The sequence below is a fragment of the Nyctereutes procyonoides genome, unplaced genomic scaffold (assembly GCF_905146905.1).
Source record: "Nyctereutes procyonoides isolate TBG_1078 unplaced genomic scaffold, NYPRO_anot_genome, whole genome shotgun sequence".
Taxonomy (NCBI): Eukaryota; Metazoa; Chordata; class Mammalia; order Carnivora; family Canidae; genus Nyctereutes; species Nyctereutes procyonoides.
This window is the reverse complement of record NW_026575037.1, coordinates 10,022,066-10,043,244: the sequence shown is the minus strand read 5'-3', so window position 1 is coordinate 10,043,244 and position 21,179 is coordinate 10,022,066. Positions and strand designations below refer to the sequence as shown.

At 39.9% G+C, this 21,179-nt stretch overlaps 1 protein-coding gene across 3 annotated transcripts in view; it reads left to right on the top strand.

The window, feature by feature from the left end:
- The window catches only part of RGL1 (ral guanine nucleotide dissociation stimulator like 1), a 256,134-nt gene that overhangs the window by 149,967 nt on the left and 84,988 nt on the right, over nt 1–21,179 (top strand). For all 3 annotated transcript variants that reach the window (XM_055319220.1, XM_055319218.1, XM_055319219.1), the window contains one exon: nt 20,643–20,851. In XM_055319220.1, the coding sequence (XP_055175195.1) occupies nt 20,643–20,851 (209 nt within the window). The remainder of the gene's footprint in view (nt 1–20,642; nt 20,852–21,179) is intronic.

Genomic DNA, 21,179 nt, shown 5'->3' with positions numbered 1-21,179 from the left:
TTCCATTTATTTTAATAAGTTTTACATAATTATTTGTTTCATTTGCTAAAATGATTTAATCAACTCAGCCAAAGACAGAAATCATGTTCTATTTCTGGAGACATTCCCCACTCCTTGCAATGCTCCATAGTTCACATTGCTTCACCATTTCGCATCCCCTGACTATTTGATTTGGATACACATCTAGCCAACACTACATCTGTTCAACTCATAGAGCTCCATCCTATCCATATAGATCTAACGAGAGAGTTGGTGGAATGGTGTTTTGAATCTGTGAACATGGCTGGAGCATTCCATGTTACTTGCCTGGGTTAGAACAAAATGGAGAGTTGGGAGTTAGTTTGAAATGATTTCTTTCTCATGATTCATGTTTGCTTCCAGCAATCATGGCTTACAAACTATCTGGGATATTGGCAACAATGGTTGGCAGGCAAACCAGAAACCATTGTTTCTAGTCTGCCTTAATTCCTGTCGGAAAATTGGTGTGTTTTCTTGCTGCCCATCTTTAGAGACTGTTAAGATCGCACTCATTAATATCATGATCCTATCTGTCAGTTCTTTTGGTGCCCTTTCAGGTTCCTTAGTTGGCTCTGGAGACTCGAAATTACTTGAAGGGCTAAGTGCTTTCTTATTATCACCTTCTCTATCTGGGCTCTAGTTTCCTCTTTACGATGTTGGTCCTACCCTTTCCACTTTGAAGATTATTTTCCTTGATAGGTAAGATAGAAGCTTAAGAGGAGTGAAGTAGTTCTCTTTTTTCTGTTATCGGTTAACATTACCCCTTCTATCAGCAATGAGCCACCTCCCTTCCTCATTCTTGCTCCCAATACGGCTGAAAAAAGCTCTTTCACTTGACCTTACCATTTTCACAAGACTTAGTTAATTATGACTTGTTATCTTTCATGTGGCCATGCTTTTCCATCTGTGCTCCCCTAAGTAGACAGCCTTAATCATGGGGCCTTCCTTCTACCAACTCCCATCATTTGGAAATCCTGTACAACTGCCTTGACTTCTTTAGTTGCTTGCTTTCTTTTATTTCATCTTTGGACTATTTGTCCAACCTTTCTTGAATCCTCTTCCCTGTCAGAGAAGGTTTATGCTAACTTTGAAAAAGCATTATTTTCCTAACACCTGGGCCAGCTGTCTGACACTTCCAGGAGAACATAATCCCTTTCTGCCAAGGTTTCTATACATTCCACAGCAATCACTTTTCATCGGCAGTCACGACTATGTCTGGGGGAATAGCTGTTTTTACTTTCTTCAATCAGCAGAGCAGACGCAAAGCTAGAGGAAAGCATCCCCAGCTGTGGTGCCCACTTGTACAGTAAGAAGAGGGAGTCAAAGACGGTTCTTGAGAGAATCGTGTTGTTAGCAGAAACAGGGATTCTGGGAAGAAGAGCTCCTTTGGGTGCTGGTGGGGCATGCTTATTTCAAGTTCAGCCATGGCATGCTGGAGCAGTTGTCTGATTAGAAGAGATTCAGGATCAGAGGGATGCGGTTGGGTACCATTCACACATAGGTGAGTAAAGCAGTAAGAAAGAATGATACAGAAAATGGAAGGAGGCTGGGTGCCAAGCCTGTGTAACATCACACTCAGGAAGCATGAAGGCGGAGGGAGGTTAGTCCAAGAGGCAGAAAGAGGTGCAGTTAGATAGGTAAGAGGGAGAAACAGGCTACTTGGTTATCATAGGATACAGGGGAGGCCAAAGTTTTCAGATGTTTAGAGGTATATGTACCCTAAAAAACAAGAGTAACACCCTCTTGCTTTGGGTTATTTCAACTTTCCAGAGCATATTTAAAAGCTGAAAGTTAATGAAAAAGTTCTTTGAGTAACCCAAATAACTCACTGTGGAGGAAAAGGCCACCATTCTTAATACATACCATGTTAATTCCTGAGCAAAGTTGGCTATTTATGTATAGTCATAATGCAGTTTTTTGTTTATAGTTGAGTAGATGTAGCACATTTGAAGAGAGTGAGGGAGACACACTCATAAGAATAAAACTGACAATCCTAGTGGAAGGCTATGTTCACATGTCACCTCTCAGTGAGGCCTTATCTACTCATTTAAATTGCACCCCTTCATCCTCCAACCCCCATCACGGACCTCTTCTTGCCTCTTAACTACTGTCTAGTATACTCTTTTAATTGTTATTGATTACCTCTCCTTTTGCATTAGAATGCAAGTTCCATGCCTTGGGTGTTGGTTTTTTCCTCCCCCTGGTGCCTTCCCCTAGCAGGTCTAAGACATAATACATATTTGTTGAATAAACAAGTGGAAGAAAGTAAAGATGATTATACATGCATGTGAGCTCAGAAGGTACACGTATTTGAGATCATTCAGTTTGGAGTAAGCCCTACATCTGTGTCAGTGTCTCCAGGGGCAGATACTATAGTCCCTTGCAACATTGGTGGCCTCCTGAGCTACAAATGCAAGGCTAAATTGTGCTCAGGATATTCTACTTCTGAAGGCAGAAAAATAACACATTTCAGAAGCATTCCTGTCAAATAAATAAAGCTTTTAAAATACTAGTGTTTAAGACATCCCTCATTAGGAAAACAATTCCTTCTGGGTTGAACATTAAATCTCCCCATGTTGGATCACTATTATATGATTTAAATGTTCATTTGACCCTTAAACAACACAGGGGTTAGGGGCATCGACCACCCACAGAGTTGAAAATCTGTGTATAACTTTTGACTCTCCCCAAACTTAACTATTTATGACCTACCATTGATTGGAAGCCTTACTGATAACATAAAGAGTTGATGACACATATTTTGTTTGTCATCTGTATTATATATTGATTGTATTCTTACAATAAAGTTAGCATGAGAAAAGAAAAGCTTTTAAGAAAATTATTCATACAGTACTGTATTAATCAAAGAAACCCACGCAGAAGTAGACTTGCCACGGTTCAAACCTGTCTCGTTCAAGAGTCCACTGTACTACTTTCTTAAAAATTTGATTTTTTCTTTTCTGCATTCACACCCTGAACAATTTCCTTCCAGGTCTTACTTCTGGTCAACGGTATTGCCTCCTTCCTGCCTAGTTTCAGAGGCCATTGACCAGAGGTGTGAAATTAGCAAGATGTTGGGGGCCACAGAGGAATCTGTGGTGGCCAAACTTACAAATGACTAAACCGGAAAGTCTCTCCCCTGGTTTTGCTTCCACACTGACCGCTGCTTTATTCTGAGACATCAGTAGCCTGTTTGTGCTTCTCATACTTTCTTGGCAAAACAAATGAGTGTGTACTTCTAACTAACTGCTAGGTGCCCATCAAATCACATAAGTAGGTTTGAAAAATGCTATATTTCTTCTCTAATTAAGACATAGCTACAAAGCATAGTTCTTCAGTCCAGTCCTAGCCTGGCTGCCCCCAACACATTGTACCCTCTTCCAAGTTGCCTTTTCGTCCTTGAAAAAGCATTTTTTCCCGATTCCCCTTGTTCTTATTTACTTTGGACACAATGACCATTTACAAGATTTCCTTGGATCAATCTAATTCAAGTTTTTAACTATACAAGCTATCGACCAAGGAGAGCTTTTGGAAGCCCCCACTTTAATTAGAGTGACACGGCCGTATGGCATCCTGGTAGGTATTCACACAGCTCTGCTCCTTACATAATATAATGGTCACCCACAGCCAGATCCTTAACCCATCTCACATTCAGGACCATTGTGTCCACTCATGGAGACAGTACTTCCTTTGTTTGTGCAAATAAGCAGCTAGTGATTATTAGCTTAGCTATGAAGTTAAATCACATTCCTGGAAAGGGAAATGTTGTAGCTTTTTTTTTTTTTTAATGGGAGAGGAGAATGCATTTTTGAAAATCCAAACATGCAGTTACTACTGGCGACATGAGCATTATACCTCTTTGACAAGAGAAGTTTATCTTTTGTTTGATTAAGACAGTTATATATCTCTCATAGTGACTGCTCTCCTGATTAAATGAAATCTAAATATTTGCCTTTAAATAGTTGTACTGACATGGATCAGCTATGTCCTAATTTGCCCACACTGGTGTCTTTTCCTTCCCAGTAATGCACATAGGGAATTTTGACTTGCTGTTGAGTATAGGACCTGAGAGTGTGTGATTCATTTACAGCACCTGATGTTGAGTAGGCTCTCACTATTTGCCATTTGTTAAATGAGGGTCACATGGGGGACCTTCAGGGAGCAGATGCGTTTTACCTACTGGGGCCATCTGGCATTGGCTCCTTCAAAGTGGCTTTGGAGTGCAGGAGTCTGGGCTTAACTCTGGCCTTGATCAGTTACAAGCAATGTGACTGGGTAAATGACTTACTACTTTGAGCCTCAGTACCCTCATCTTTAAATTGGGGTTGATGTGGGGATCAAACGTGTGTGTCTAAAAGAGCCTTCGTATTAGAAAGGGCCACACACCAGTTGGTTAAGCATCTGACTCTTGATTTCTGCTCCAGTCATGATCTCAGGGTTTCATGAGATCAAGCCCGGTGTTGGGGTCCATGCTTAATGTGGAGTCTGCTTGAGTTTCTCTCCTTCTTCCTCTGCCTCTCCCCCTGCTTGTGCTTGTTCTCTCTCCCTCTCTCTCTCTCTCTCTCTTTCAAATAAAATAAATAAATAAAATAAATAAATAAAATCTTTTTTATTTAAAAAAGTAGAAAAAAGGTCATGTAAATGAAAGATCATAGTATTCACAATCTGAATTTTTCTAGTCAGAATTGAACTTGGATAGTAACACTGATTATCTATGGGTTCACTTGCTCTGAGATGTTTTAGTCAGAAACAGTTCAGAGTGAGTGTATGTATGCTTATACTCTGAGTAAAATTAATGTCAGTCGATGACAATGGAAAAAGAATAAAATTGGTCCCTGGCTACAGTAAGGAAGAAGGAGAGTTGGAGGGAAGAGTGGTAACACCAGAATTTTAGAAGAGGGAATTCATGCCTAAGTAAAAGCAGATAATTTTACTCCAGTCATGGTTTATTTCATTTAACGACCTTCAGAATTCCTTCAGTGTTGTTACTGTGCTTTTTAACCATTAATGTTTCTTATAATCATTGGGGACTTATTGCAGATTCCCCAGTTACAAGGGTTTGGATTTAGTAGCTTGGAGGTTGGGTCCGTGAATCTGCTTTTAACAAGTTCCCTGGGTGATTCTGATGCCAGTGGAGCATGGCCTGCATTTTGAGAAACTTGCCTTCTCTAGTAGTCTTCTAACTGAATCAATTCTTACTTTCCTACAGTTCATTCTTTATGTGAAGACCCATGTTATATGTGAATATGGGATACTTCTTAAAACCTTTTAGTGGCTTTCTGCTGATATTAGGTTAAGGATCAGAATTCTTCTGGCTAAGCTTATCTCTTGCCCCTCTGGCTCACTCTCCTTTGACCACACTGACTTCTCTCCAGCCTTCTGGTATACCCAGTTTCTTCCTGCTTCATGTCATTTGCTCATGCAGTTCCCTCTCCTGAAATATTTTCTCTCACCTCTACTTGGTGAACAGTTTCTGATTATCCTGGGCTCTGTTCCCTCAGTGATACTTTCCCTGGTCACTGTGAAAAAGTCTGACCCCATTCTCTTATGTTCTTTTAACACCTTTTTGGAGAAGCAATGATCTCTACTGTCATTAGATGATGAGCTGTTGAATTATTTGCTTTAATATTCGCCTTCTCTGCTTGAATTTTGGCTATGGTGGCTTTGTGAGGATAGGGACATGTCTGTATTCATTTCTGTGTCCGTAGTGTCTTATAATGGTACCATGAATATATGGCAAGCTCAGGTACTTTCGAATAAATGAATGAAAGTGAAATTTGTGGTGAAGAAGCACTGCTCCAGACCTGCTCTTAAGTTTAATGACTGGGGCTGCAAGTGGACCTTTTTATAAGGTGGAAACCACCTCATGTAGCATTCTAGAATGATATGTTTAGAACACTTACTTGTTTCAGTAATAAAAATTATTATAAATAGAGACCTCAGGTAATGGTCTTAGTATTTAAGTCTTAGAGCCTGGCATGGGAGAAAAGGGAAATTAAAACACTTCAAGTGAAATCCTTATTTACTTTATACTGTGTCTTTCACACAGGAAGTATTAGATGCTTACTGGTTGTCCAACACCTCACACGTAAACGTTTTAAAATGTATTTACCCTTATATCATGTAGCTGGTTGATTAGTTTGTGTATTCATTTTCTGATACTCCCACTTGGAATTGTAAGAAACGAAAACAAGTGCATGTTCCCACTCTGTTTTCAAAGCAAGCAATTTGCTCAATGGCTTTTACATCTGATAGAACAATGAAGGCAATGTCAGTCTCAGAATGAGAGATCCTTGTTCCATGTGGTTTGATTCAGCATCTCAGTCTTGATGGGAAAGGAATTCTGTAGGGAAAAAAATCCACAACTTTAGGAATTTTTAAAATCATGATAAACATGGAATTAATTGAGATTCAAAAAAGTTCTGAATAGTCATTTTGATAATTCACTTCAATTCTCACCTGCTATGAAGAGACCTTTGTTTACCTAAGCTTTTTAGTTCAGAGGAGAGTTTTATATCTTTTCAGTACATCTTTGGCGTTTACTAAGGCTTTAATTCAGATTTCTAAATAACTTGCAATTTAATTGCATTGATTTATTTATCACTCATTACTACAAACGTGATCATTGTTAAACATTCTATGCTAGGGATACATGAGTGAACCGATAAAGGCTCTGCTATTGTGGAGTTGACAGCAAACAAGTAAACAAGTAAGTGCTGTGAAGAAATTAACCTAGATCACATGATCTGGCCTGCTGGAGGAAGATGGGTAGCATGACACCAGGGACTAGTCTAGGGGGTTTAACTGAGGAGACACTCCAGATCAAAAGAAGTCAATGAGAGGAAGGATCCACCATGAGAAAGGTAGAGTAGCATTTTAGGCAGAAGAAGCCAATGCAAAGGCCATTAAGTGTGAAAGAGCTTGCTGTGTTTTGAGAGCTGAAAGACATGTGTCTGGGGCTTTATAGAGGGAAGGAGACGGTTTTGGTGATGAGGTCAAGAAGGTAGGCAGAAGGGCCTTGTGGGCCATGGTGGAAGTCTGCATATTATTTCAAGTATTATGGGAAGCCAGTGAGAGGTTTCAAGCAGGAGAGTGCATGATCTGATTTGTATTTTTAAGAGATCACTGGGGTGGGAGCCTGGCTGGCTCAGGTGGTAGAGCACGTGACTCTTGATCTTGGGGTTATAAGTTTGAGTCCCATTTTGGGTGTAGAGATTACTTATAGCTGTGGATACCATAAGGACAATTTTATTTTTTAAAAGATTTTATTTATCTGAGAGAGAGCAAGCATGAACAGCGGGGAGGGGCAGGGGAGAGGGGGAGAGGGAGCAGCAGACTCCCTGCTGAGTAGGGAGCCCAATGCAGGACTCGATCCCAGGACTCTGGGATCATGACCTGAGCCTAAGGCAGATGCTTAACCAACTGAGCCACCCAGACGTCTACCATAAGAACAATTTTAAAAAAGGCACTTGCTTTAGCAGTCTGGCTAAGAGATGATGACCAAACATTACATATGTTTATTGTATATGCTCACACTTCTTTTATTTATATATACAGGCATTTTTGACTGAATTTGGAATACTTAAGCTGGTTTAGGGAATGTAATGTTAGATTTGTTAGATAAGGGATCCCTGGGTGGCTCAGCGGTTTAGCGTCTGCCTTTGGCCCAGGGCACGATCCTGGAGTCCTGGGATAGAGTCCCATGTCAGGCTCCCAGCATGGAGCCTGCTTCTCCCTCTGCCTGTGTCTCTGCCTCTCTCTCTCTATGTCTATCATAAATAAATAAATCTTTAAAAAAAAAGATCTGTTAGATAAGAAACTCATTTCTATCTTAAAAACATTCATTTAATATTCATGAAGTGCTTCTTAATGTGTTTATAGGCTAATTTCTGGAGATATAAATATGCCTAGTCTTTACCTTTAAAGATTTCACAGTTTGCTGGAGGATGCTTGTAAGTAGTAACTAAATGCTGACACCATTCTATGGAAAAATGTGTGACTGCAATGATTAAAACTGCCACAGATGTTTCTGTCTGTCTCTTGGTGGACATACACAATCATTTCCTTTGGGAATGTACCTAGGAATGGATTGCTGAATCATAGGATAGGCATGTTTGGCTTTAGTGAATCCTTGGACTTTATTCTAAAAAGTAGAATTTGTGCTTTAGAAAGAATGTTTTGGCAAGACTGGAGGCAAGTGTGTGTTGTTAAGTGCTTGTTACACCTACCCAATTAAGAAATGAGATCTAAGTTAAGGCAAGACTGAGGAAGCAGCATGGGATGGGGAGCTAGTTAGGGAATGGGACAGGTTGGCTTTTGGAGTTGAGGGGAAGATAAGGTGGAGATAAGGATGATTTGCAGGTTTATGACTTGCACTATCTTTAGCCTCTGACTAAGTCAGAGGCTAGAGAAGGAGTGAGATTTTAGAGGAATTAAATGAATTTTTTTTGTACACATTGAATTAGAGTTCCTTATGGATTATCCTGAAGAAGAAATTAGAAGCAAAGTAAGAACTCTAGATAAAGATCTGGAAGTGCTAGGTGAAACTGCAGAGATACATGTATGGGATGGCTAGAAAGAGGATGCAGACTAAGAAGAGTCTAGATGTTAGAAATGTTTGTATATTGGGGATCCCTGGGTGGTGCAGCGGTTTGGCGCCTGCCTTTGGCCCAGGGCGCGATCCTGGAGACCCGGGATCGAGTCCCACGTCGGGCTCCCAGTGCATGGAGCCTGCTTCTCCCTCTGCCTGTGTCTCTGCCTCTCTCTCTCTCTCCCTCTGTGACTATCATAAATAAATAAAAAATAAAAAAAATAAAAAAAAGAAATGTTTGTATATTGATGGTAAGTGAAGGATGAAGAACCAGTGATCAACCTGTAGTATCAAAGGACAGCTTTGAGGGAGATGAGCTAGAGTTCTGGTAAAGTGTGACTCTGGGTCCAGGCCACCTAGATTTAGTTCCGGCTTTGGCCACTTTTTAGCTGTGTGCCTGGGACAAGTCAATTTTGCTTTTCTTGGCCTCAGTTGTCCAAAATATCTGTAAAATGGGGATAATAAATTTACATACTTTATAAGGTTATCATGGGATACATAAAAAGTGATTAGTTGTTGTAGGGAAAGTGATGTTCATAAACTAAAGGGGCAGAGGGTTCCAGGAGGGAATCAATGGTGCCAGGTCTATAGGGATACCGCAGGATGTAAGTGCTGAAGCATTTTTGCAGGATTGACAACCAGGTAAAAGAGTACTGAGAGCAGAAGTAAAATCTATAGGCTAGTCTCAGTACCTTTCCTTCTTGTAGGAAAGCCCATGGAATTTCAGAACATAAACACATCAGAAAGATCACATGGTTTGCTTGAAAGTGTCTCAGGTCATTGACATGAGTGTTATTAGCTTGGTTTATTATATAGTTCTTTTATCTCAAGCAGTTCAGAGTGCATCCCACATTTTTTTGAATCATGCTCACAATATCAAGGTGAGTTAAGGAAGGTAAAGGTCACATTATTCCCAGTTGATAGATGAGGACATTGAGACTAGCTAGGTCACATGGCTTTGTCTAAGCTTATATTAATCAGCTTTTCCTTTACTCCATCAATAAAACTTACTCATCTCTCTTTTAGTATTGTTGAACTCCGTATTTCTCAAAGGGTACTCAAGGAATCTTCTGCATTTAGAATTACTTGGCATACTGGCTAAAATGCAGATCCCTTGGCTTTATTCTAGGTCTACTGATCAATCTCTGGAACGTGGGCTCAGGAATCAGTGATTTTGCCAGCACTCCTGGTGGTTCTTTTGAAACTGTTTAGGGTGTTCAAGGAAACAGAGAAATAAATCCCTGAGTACACATTGTTCTTACTGACATTCTTCACACATAAGAAAACCTCAAAGTATTTTATATTCCCACACTCAAACTACTGTAACTAAAACTTTAGAACCTTTTCTGAACATATTGTCTGATTTGTTATCTTTTTGAAATGAAGTAGTATCTTTGGGCTTGAAAGTAAAACTGATTTGACCTATACCAATGAATAGGACAATTTATTGGTGTGTTACCATAGCACTGCTGGGGGTGTCCCAGAAAAGCTGTGGCCAAGGACTCTAAATATTTATTTCAGTTTGATCAATGGTTCCAACCACAATTACTGTTCATAGTACTCTTATACCTAATTTTGTGTATATATAGTGATTAGAAAGAATTGCTTTTTCTGTATTCACAGCTTCTATTTGCATGTGATAATGAAATCAGCCATTTCTCTTTATGGTATTTTTAGTGGAGCAGCATAAAACTCCCAGGCTCAGGTAACTTGAAGACTTTGAGGCTAGGGAATGGACTCCATTAGAGCAAGCCCAGGTCCAGTCAGTGATGGCTCATAAGTAACTTTCTTCTTTAGTTGTAGAGGAGGTGGATTTTTTTGTGTGTGAATTGGCATCTTGTCTGTCTGGTTCTCTGTTTTTACTTCTGGCTTCCAGCAGCCACATAGTAGGGACTCAACAAATACTTGTTGAATGAATCCACTCAAGTATATTTAGGAGCTATCAAATGCAACAAGTTAAAAAGAGTTTTTCTAGCCTACCACTGAAATAAATAGAGGGCACTGACAAGTCCTTTGATCATTAATTGAACTGGAACTAGAAGCAGAATCTAGTTCCATGGGATTTCCCAGACCCCTGCTTTTCTTCCTTACAATTGATTCTCCTTTCTTACCATGGACTCAAGAGGTCTTTATCTAAAATTCTCACTGTAAGGCTCCTATTATTTACCTGGCATTATTTAATAAAATACATCTCAGTTTTAAGTTCTGTATATCCCTTCCATGCCATTAAGTGAGAAAATTCACATTCATATTATATAATCTCTATTTGTTAGGTTTTTAAAGAATATAGCCCCTTATTTCCTTTATAGATTCCCTTAGCACCTCATTTGCGTTCTTTTCACAATGGAAGTTCCTTTAAAACTGTTTTTACTGACTTAATATCAAGAATAGGTCATGAGCCATGGGAATGATGAGCATATTATTAGGAGGACAAATATTTTCTTTATGGCTGACATGCCTGTCTTTTTACATATATTTTTGACACATTAAATCTATTGAACAAAATTGTTGCTTGAAAAGTTTCTCTTTGTTTGGAGAAATTGGATCTATGTTTTTGTGAGCTATTGGTCCTTTTCCTTTATTTTTATTAAGTGTCAGCATTTACATACCTGTCACTTTGCCTAAATCCCACAATCAATCATATTGTCACTATGCTTTCATTTTCCGTTCTTTCTAAAGATAGAAGGAAATTATCTCTTGGCTAGAGAGATTTATAAACCTAGAAGGTAGGAAAATTAATTAAAAATCCGGAAATCAGAGGAGAACACAAATGTCCCCTGTGGGTTCTTATGCTGTGTTGTTATCCAGTAGCTTCTCATTCAGCTTAGTGACATTGTTTTCCTGGCTTCTTTTGAGCCCTTGGGTGAAGTGATTTGTCTTTCTTAGACTTAATTTACTCATTTAAGAAACTGTAATAATGAGAGGAATTTTTGTTTTCCTCCAGAGAGGGTGTTTAGCGCTAAAACAGTATTTTTCCCCCTTAGCTGTTAAAGATTTCAGTCAGTGTCAGGGGGTTGGAGGCTTACTAATACTACAAAGCATTTAATGCAATAAGACCTAACTTTTGTTGAAAGTAATGAGGGTTGGGGGAAAAAGTAAAAAGAGGATTTTAGTATAACATATAATAGTTTCTTTTATCTGTAGGATCCTGAGTCATTCTTGTAGTCATGTCCTTGAAGTCATGTTCAACATGACTTCAGATCTAATATCTCATTTTCATTCTTACAACAATCCTATCAAGTATGGAGATTCTGGACTATTGAGTTCTGATAGATTTGGGGATACAAATGTGGAGATTGAATACCCAATACTGTGTTGCTTTGTGTCTTAACACAACACACTATGTATAAAGACAGGGTTGGTTTTATATCCTGACTCTCTGTCTGTTATGCTAGTGGACTGGATAACTTTGGGCCAGACTTCTCACCTCTCCAAACCTCAGGTTCCTTTAGGAAAATGAGAATAATTCCTATATGGGAGGAGTGTTGTAAAGATTGAGCATCTGACCCATAAGTACTCAATAAATATCTATCAACCCTCTCTTCTCTTCCTTTTCATTTAGGGCCTAAGGATGGTTTTCTTAGAATCTATTTATAGATTATGAGGAGGAAAAAATCTCCTGAGAAAAAAAGCCAGTTTCTTTCAGTATATCTTTCAGAGAGATGTTCTTAAGATAAACTAAATTTTTCTTCCTACCTTGCCCTACATTGATCACCTGATATGTTGAAAGACACCTGCTTGCTCTGTAGGTAGCTATTTCTATAAAGCCATGACCTAGGAATATAACCTGTGTCAAGTACAGCACTGAGGACTAGAGTATTTGCCAGAGGATCTGTATTCCAGAGCTTTGCAGGAACAGTGAAGCTAAACTTTAAGTTTATAAGTCCACGTAGACTTTATAGATTTAGTTTTGGAGGGGAAAAGAAGCAAGGTAGACAGTCATTACTTGAATTCTGAAATCCAGGGGAGTAATGATTTACTGGCATTTTGATAATGGGGCTTTGACTTTAATGCTTTATCATTATAAAGGGGATAATTATAGTGGGAATGAAATGTTTACTTTGCTTAAGTGAACTGAACTAATCCCATAGGAAGGTGGGGAGGAGAAGAGATTCCTTAATGTGGTATGTAGAGTAAGAATCAAACTGAGGACTGTGTTTGGAAACATCAGGCATTTGCCACCCCCTGCCATCCACCCCCTCCCCTCACTCTCCAAAGATTGGTGAAGAAGGAGCCCTTTAAGTCTGAGAAGGAGATAAAGCCCCATGGAACTGTCTGTGATATTAATGGGGCAGGGAGGAGAGAGCTGGGAAAGCTTCTGGGCTGTGGGGAAGCTTTTCCATTCATAGCAGGCTTCATTCACAGAGAATATTAGGTCACAGGGAAGCTCACTACCCCCTACTGACCTTTCCAGACGGTGGTTGCTGGGCCACACAAAAACAGAATTATTTCCAGAAAGCCTGGCACCTGTTAACCTGTGACCTCAGGATACAATGACCTTGGGCATTTGAGGCTCTGGACAAGCAAGGATGGAGTTAGACATTTTGCAAGTTTATTCTGGATACTAAACCATCTGATGATTTGTGATATGATTTGGTAAATGCAGCAGACTATCTTAGTTCAGACTTCCCTCCCCTCATGCAGCCCTAAATCCTTGAACTTCTCAAAATAACATGTGATTTCTAGATTTTATAACGTAGATGGGCAAGACATTGAGGCCTTAAGTTATTATCCTAGGCTCCATAGTAACTTGGCCTCAGAAATGAGGCTGGAGCCCAGGTTAATTCATAGTATCTTAATCATTAGCATTCTGAATTTTAAGCATAGAAGTAGCATATAAAGGTGAAATTATCTTTTTGGAAAATGTAGCAAATATAGCAAACTTCCTGACATCCATTTAATTTTTGAATCTGCCTGTATAAACACTTGGGAACCCTTCCAAGAGGACCAGAATATCAGAAATAGGGGTTTGTGTCAGGGAAGATGATGTCTGTCATGGGTTAACATTGGACTGAGCAGAGCCACAAACCAGGATGACTACTGTTTTTAGGAGATGGAAAACACAACTTCCTGTTCCCCCAGGAGAGTTCCTGGACTCGGAAGTGGTGATCTAAGGAGCCCTGCTGAGACAGGATGGTGGAGGGAGCTGGGATTTCTGTGTGCTAAAACAATGGCCTTTGTTTGTTATTATAGCTTTCTTAGTGCCCCCCTACCCCCCCAGGATCAAAAGTACTCATCATAGAAACCTGACCACATCTTATCATGTAAAGTCAACCTCTGGGAATCTTGTAATTTTTTTTAGAGCACATTCATTTGTCATGGACACACTCCTATCTCTTCTTCCTTCACGTATCTACTTTTTTCTCAGTTCAGAGGCAGAATTTCTATCTTCCCTGAGGTCAGAGATCACAGTGACAACACAAATGCCTTAACTGGAGTGGACACAGGTAGACAAAAGTGTTCAACCAGTATGAAGGTCTCTCCTGCATTTACCATTGACATCATTGGAGGGGGATTCCTGGGCAGTGGCGTGCTGATAAGTCAGCTCTCCAGAACAAATGCCCTGATCTGTCCCCAGTTTGCCAATTTCTGTGGTGTAAATATTTCCATTAAGGACTGAATTCACAATACCAAAGTGATGTCATTGAACATAGATTTGAGAAGGAGTGTGCACAATTCGCTCTTGCAAGCAGGGTACACCACTGGCTAGCCCTTGTATGTTTGCAGAATTAGATGGAAGGTTATGTCGGCATGTGTATAAATCTGGCAGTGATGATTTCTTCAGAGTTCTCTCCCCAGAAATGTTACCAGAGATCAGGCGATGTATATATTTGCCTTGTGCGCAGGTGCTTCTTCTAGTGTGTGACATCTCTGCTCCTGGAACCTTCTGAATTTTGGTCTTCTTCCAGATGCTATCCTCAGTCCTCTATTCCTACTGCTCCACACAGTCTGCCTGGGACAGTGAAGCCATTTTAATTGACATACCCTGTCCCCTGCTTTTAGATTCTAACTGCCTGTTGGCCTGTAATATTGGAAAATCCCAAAGATAATGACGTTTCTTTTTTTTAAGATTTTATTTATACATTTGAAACGGACAGAGAGAGAGAGAGAGTGGGCATGCATGAAAAAGGGGAGAGGAAGAGGGAGGTGAAGCAGACTCCCCACTGAGCAGGGAGTCCAACTCGGCACTTGATCCCAGGACCCTGAGATCATGACCTGAGCCAAAGGCAGATGCTTAACCACCTGAGCCACCCAGGCACCCCAAGTTCTACATTTCTAAGGTGGAATTCAGTAGCTCTGTCCCACAAAAAATCTGGCTTCACTTCCTCAACTTTTTTCATTTGACTGGCACTATTATCATTCCAGTCATCCACACTAGAAATCAGGTAAATGTTCCTGATTCTTTTCCCTCATCTTCATCCTCTGCATCCAACTCTTCACCAAGTCTTAACTATTCCTGAGTAACCTCTCCCCCTACCACGTTCACTATCCCTGTCATCGTTACACAAGTTAAGGCCCTTACAGTTGCTTACCTGGAATATCAACAACTTTCTTACTGACTTTCTCCACTTTAAAACTTCCCATCAGATCTGTCCTCTACACTGCAATTTCTCTTACCATGCTTAAAACTATAGGAAATGGAGTCTCACCTTTTTAAGATTTGACCAGCATCCTCCGTGAGCAGGCCAAGCAGTCCATTCCTTTTGTTATATTGCTCCTGTAACCACTGTATGATCATCCCTGCACCCCACCCCTCCTCCATCACACCTCCTTTCTTTCTTTCTTTTTTTAAGATTGTATTTATTTATTCATGAGAGACAGAGAGAGAGAGGCAGAGACACAGGCAGAGGGAGAAGCGGGCTCCATGCAGGACTCGATCCTGGAACTCCGGGATTACACCCTGAACCAAAGGCAGACGCTCAACTGCTGAGCCACCCAGGCATCCCAACACCTCTTTTCTTAATGCCTTTTTGATGGTGTCTCTGCTACATCTTCCCCAACGTTGTTAACTCCTACTCATAACTTTAAATCCACTGCAAGCATCCCCTACTTAGGATGTCTTTTCCGATGCCACCTCTATGCTGGGTCCCTCCTGGTTCTTCCATGGTATCTGCTTATCTATCTCTGCTCCTTTTTTTAAAAAAATTCACTTTGCATCATAATGGTTTCTTTGTGTCTGTTTCATCCACTAAACCCAGCAACCTGAGTGTCAGAACTGCATGCTATTTACCTTTATATCCCTACTACCATGCACAGCACCTGGCACATAGTACTGTTAGTTCATGTATGACTGAGTAAATAAAAGAGAGATCTAAGCCTGTACTATTTGTATGCACTTAGAATTACCAAATAAAGGTACAAGGTGCCAGGTTGAATTTGAAATTCATATAAACAGCAAATTATGTTTCAGTATTAGTCGGTCCTAAATACTATATAGGACATGCTTATGTCCCCAATTTGTCCTATTATTCATTATTTATCTGACATTGAAATTTAAATTAAATTAAAATTTTGTAGTGTTTTTTGTTTTTTTTTGTTTTTTTTTAAATTTTATTATTTTTTAAATTTTATGTGTTTTTTGTTTTTGTTTTTGTTTTTTAAGAGCACATTCCATTGTCATGGAGCATCCTGGCAACCTTAACCTAGCAAAAAAAAAAAAAAAAGTTCACATCCATGGAAGCTCACACTGAGCTTGACATCACTTGCCCCAGGGTTTTGTATAGACTGTGCCTTACATCTCGGAATGTTGTATGTATATGTAGCTCATAATACTCACATGCACTGGCCTTACCATACCACTCTGCTGTGTGCCATTACGTACATGTATTTTTTCCATGTGTGTCAAGGATGTTTAATTCATACATATCTGGGCAATACAGACAGATGATCAGAGTTTATTTGTGCACCATCTCACGGCGTTTCGTGTTGCTGGATGGTGTGTTTTTTTGAAAAGGGAATATAACATGCACCCTTGGTGCTCTGGGCTGAATGCAGAGCTAGCAGTGTGTACCTTCTTAAAGTCTATAAAATCCTGGATGTGGGTTTTAGATTTTGTTAGAGAGTTACGACTGGAAAAGTACTCACTGTTGACTTTGCGGCCGAGGCTAGGATGCCTGAGAACTGATGTACTCAAGGTTGAGTGTGGCTTGGAGAAGGACTTCGTACTGTCTGCAGTTTAATGAGGTTGTTTACTTAGCGTGTCCACTATTAAAGTATCAGATGCCTGAAGTATTATTTTGATTGAAGGAAAAAAATTTTTTCAAGTTAGAAACACCTAAGCTGTTAACAGTTTATGTTTTCAGAAGGTGAAAGAGAGTATTCCTCCATGACTGGAAACAGAATTGAAATATGGCACATTTCATCTCTCACGTTTTTCTCCTGTCCCCCTCATGCCAAGATGGACAATTATGGAAATTCCTCAGTTAGGACAGTTGGGCAGAGGTTTAGATAGTTACCCCATAGGAGTCAGACATGTTCTCTCAGGAAATGCTGAATTCTAATGGCAGAGAGATTGCCCCCTCCCACCAAAAGAAAATCCTGAAACATTTTTGTGGCTTCGGTATCATGATCTTGTCAGTAAAATGATGGTCTCTGATTAAATCCAGATTGAGCTGTTTCCTGTTAGCGTGCTAACCCAGAGGGCAGGCTCAGCCCTCCATGTATTGCTCTCCGAGTCTGGGTTATTAAACACTTGTCTGCCAAGGCCCTCCCCCACTTTTCTTTTAAACTAAAATTCAAAGGTAGTGAGATATTCCACACAAAAACAGATCCTAAAGTCTTTTAAAGGGTTCCGTAGCTATTGAATATTTTGCTGCAAAAATTAAACTAAAAACTCAGCTTCTCCCGTGTGCCCCTACGGCACAGTTAATTTTCCGTTTCACTTTTGTATGGTCTTCATTCAAAGTACTTCCAGGAATAAGCAGATAGTTTCAAAATTTTCAGTAGTTTTGTTTTTTGTTTTTGTTTTTTCACAAAAAAAGTACCCTATTTGAGTGTTTGTAAATTAGAACTCATCTACCCCCAGCTCTAGCAAGTCCATAGTGGGTGCTTAGCAAATGTGAAGATGACATGGAGCAAGTACTCTCGACACCTTAACGTGCATTGTTAACTTTTGTGAGAACGACTATAGGCACCAACCAATTCCCACACTTCGTTTTATATTGTCATTCATGCTGACTCATTGCACCTAGAGAATAATTTTAAAAATCTACATAGTGCAAGTATTTTATTAGCTTCCATTAGCTCAAACGTGGTTCTTCCTGATGTACAGATGCAAACACTGAGGAGTAGAAACCATCACAGGGAGCTATGGGGATCAGCCACGCATCTTGAGATTTCTTGTTTTCCAGAGGAAAAGGAGGACCGAAGGAAGCGACTGGGTTAATGAGTAGCAGGACTCCATTCCCAAGGGAGAGTCGTGGCTTCCTGCCAAATCTGCTTTCTGGCAGGAAAGGGGACCCCCTTCATCAGGTCCTTTGACAAGTATTTTTCTCTGTGTTTGAATTTTTGGCTACATCAGGGCTCAGAGAAAAATTAGGTCTTTTAAGTAGTTTTTACTTTCAATAAGAAAAGATTTAAAGTGGAATTTGCATTGTGAATAAAGTAAGAGTCCTCAAATTACGAAATTGTTTGGTAAGGGAACATTGTCACAAGGTAAGGAATTAGAATTAGAGCTTGAATATCCCTCGAGAACGAGAAGCCATTCCCTTCATTGTTGTTGTTAACATTTGACATTGAAGCATGTTTTTTTAAACTACTTTTTAATAGTATGAGGCTGATCATTTTTTGGGAACCAGATCGTTGAAGTAACAAAGTAAAACATAGAAAACATCCCTACATTTTGGTATTGAGAAAGAGGTCAAAGGGATACAGATGTTAGAAGATAAAAATTAACATTGTATTTTATGATTTTTTTAAGTGAAAAGTGGCAAAAACGGAAATATGGTTTAAATGCATCACAGTGACTTAGTAAGTTTACGTTTTCCAAAGTATGTTCATTCTGGTGGTCTGCAAGATGCCATGAGATTAAAGGGAAGTCCATTTGGAAGGATCATGTGAGCGTGTTAAAGGCAAATTCTAGAATAAAGAAATGTATTTGACTTTGTCTTACTCTGTAGTTCCCAGACTTGACCACAGGACCTTTTGTTTTAGAACTAGTGTTTTATAGCACCCATGTAGGGCGACACTGTACTAACTAGTAAAAAAAAAAAAAAAAAAAAAAAAAGTAATTAGACTTTGAAACCATATATCCTTTTCATTTATTGTTTCTGCTTAAAATGAGTTGACACTGCTGGGAGGACAGATGGATCCTATTAGGCCTGTTTTAAAAACTACATATAGAGTGATAACGGATGGTTATTAGGCCATGATATGAGTCAACAGGCCGAAGAGGCCTACAGAAATGTTTGGTATTTTGCCTGAACCAGATCCTGCTCCTTAATAAAATAAAAGTATCCTTCGAGAAGGAAAGAAAGAAAATCGGCCATGGAAGATGCAGTCATACTATTAATTCCTGTTAGCATTTAGACATAATGACAGTAAGTTACTCTCACCTTCTCCTAAAAGTGATTGCCACCACTTTGGTCTTCCTAGAAGCAATCTCACCAGCTAACTTCCTTCCAGGGCTTTAACATCTGACAGACCAGGTGAAGAAAAAGAGAACAGGTATTTAGTGAGCACAGTGTCATCATTGAGAGATCTGGTTCTTTCTTCTTTGCTCCCCTTCCTTAATTTTCACATATCTGTTTTTTTCAATTTTGGAAAGTCTGGTATGCAACAATTCAAACTTAAAACTGAGAAAAACTGCCTGGCAATTGTTTGCATTACTGACAATGATTGTTTGCTTTAGAAAATGATCCTCTTGGTAGGACATCTTCGTGCCTGTGTAGGACGATTTAGGCTGAAAATCACCTCTCTGTGTAATTTGTTAGGCATAGATTTATTGCAGGATATAAGGCACGTTCCTCTTTTTCTTCAATTTAGTTCTTCTCTCCCCTCATACTCAATTTTAAGCTTTGCATATCTTATCAATAATCAGTTGTGTTTTATGTCTACCAAGGTGCAATTATACCTGCCAATACTATTTGCAGTTTCATTCTCATGTGATTGCTACTTGTCACGAACATATGTTTTTCTTGTTCATCGCTTGGCTGTAGGAGGCAGGGGTCATATGCCCATCCACCCTTTCCATTTCTCCCCAGAGAGTAGCCCTGGGCCGCTTGGTCCAGCCACTTCTTGGGCAGTTCTGTTGATTGTTGACCATATTGAATCAGGAAGGCCTTTGCTTTTTGCAGACCGAAGAACATCAGACCATGGTCAGATCTCCACAGATTTCCATGGAGATCACACTCCTACCAAGGCTGGTCTTTTAGCCTAGCAAAATAGTGTCAGTTGGTTCACACAAATCCTAAAACTCAGCAGTCACCTCCTCAAAGCCAGTATGAGTCAGCTCCAGCACACCAGTGTAGGAGCTGCCTTTAAGAATGAATTTGGGGGCACCTGGGTGGCTCAGTGGTTGAGCCTCTGCCTTTGGCTCAGGTCCTGATCCCAGGGTCCTGGGATCAAGTACTGCTTCAGGCTCCCCACAGGGAGCCTGCTTCTCCTTCTGCCTATGTTTCTGCCTCTCTCTGTGTGTCTCTCGAGTAAATAAAAATAAATAAAATAAAATAAAATAAAGAAAAAGAATGAGTTTGACAACTTACCATGGAACAATCCAAAGGGAATGACTGATTAACTTTTGCTGAGCTTGACCCTGGGGTTGCAGAAAACATCCATGGCCTATTTAGGCTGGCAACCAGGGACTTACATAGAAACAAGTGTAACCATGATGAAGTAAAAAGCAACACACACACACACACACACCACAATCACCTCACTGTTCCACTCACAGGAGAGAATTGCCTCACGTGGCTCGTAGGGACATGAAAGCAGAGGGGGGAAAACATGACCGGCTGAGTGTAAGTCTACTTGAGCATTTGCGGTTTTATGCTGGGGAGTCATTTCGCCTGATCATAACCATGGATTTATTGTACAGGTTGAAGGGGACCAGCTGCCTCCGGGACATACAGTCAGTCAATATGAAACCTGTAAGATCAGGACCATAAAAGCTGGCACCTTGGAGAAGCTTGTGGAGAACCTGCTGACGGCTTTTGGGGACAATGACTTTACCTATATCAGCATCTTCCTGTCAACATACAGAGGCTTTGCCTCTACTAAAGAAGTGCTAGAACTGCTGCTGGACAGGTAAGAACCTAACAGAGTTTGAGAGATGATAGAAGCCTAGAAAGGCTTTTTGCAGAGGGAAGGCATGATTTTGGATTCACCTGCACATGGTATGCCGAGTGGGATGTGTGAGAAAGGATTAATTGGAACAACTTTGGGAACTGGGGTACAAGGGCTCTTCAGGAGTGATTTTATGGTTTATTTCTGGTAGAAATCCCTTATAAAAAATCTATAAAATATTTAGGAGTATATTTTATAAACCTAGACTTTGTTGTGTGTAGAGTTCAGTTACTGTTTGCTACCCTAAAATTTTCTCCACATTTTCATAATTTTATATTATTCTAGTAAA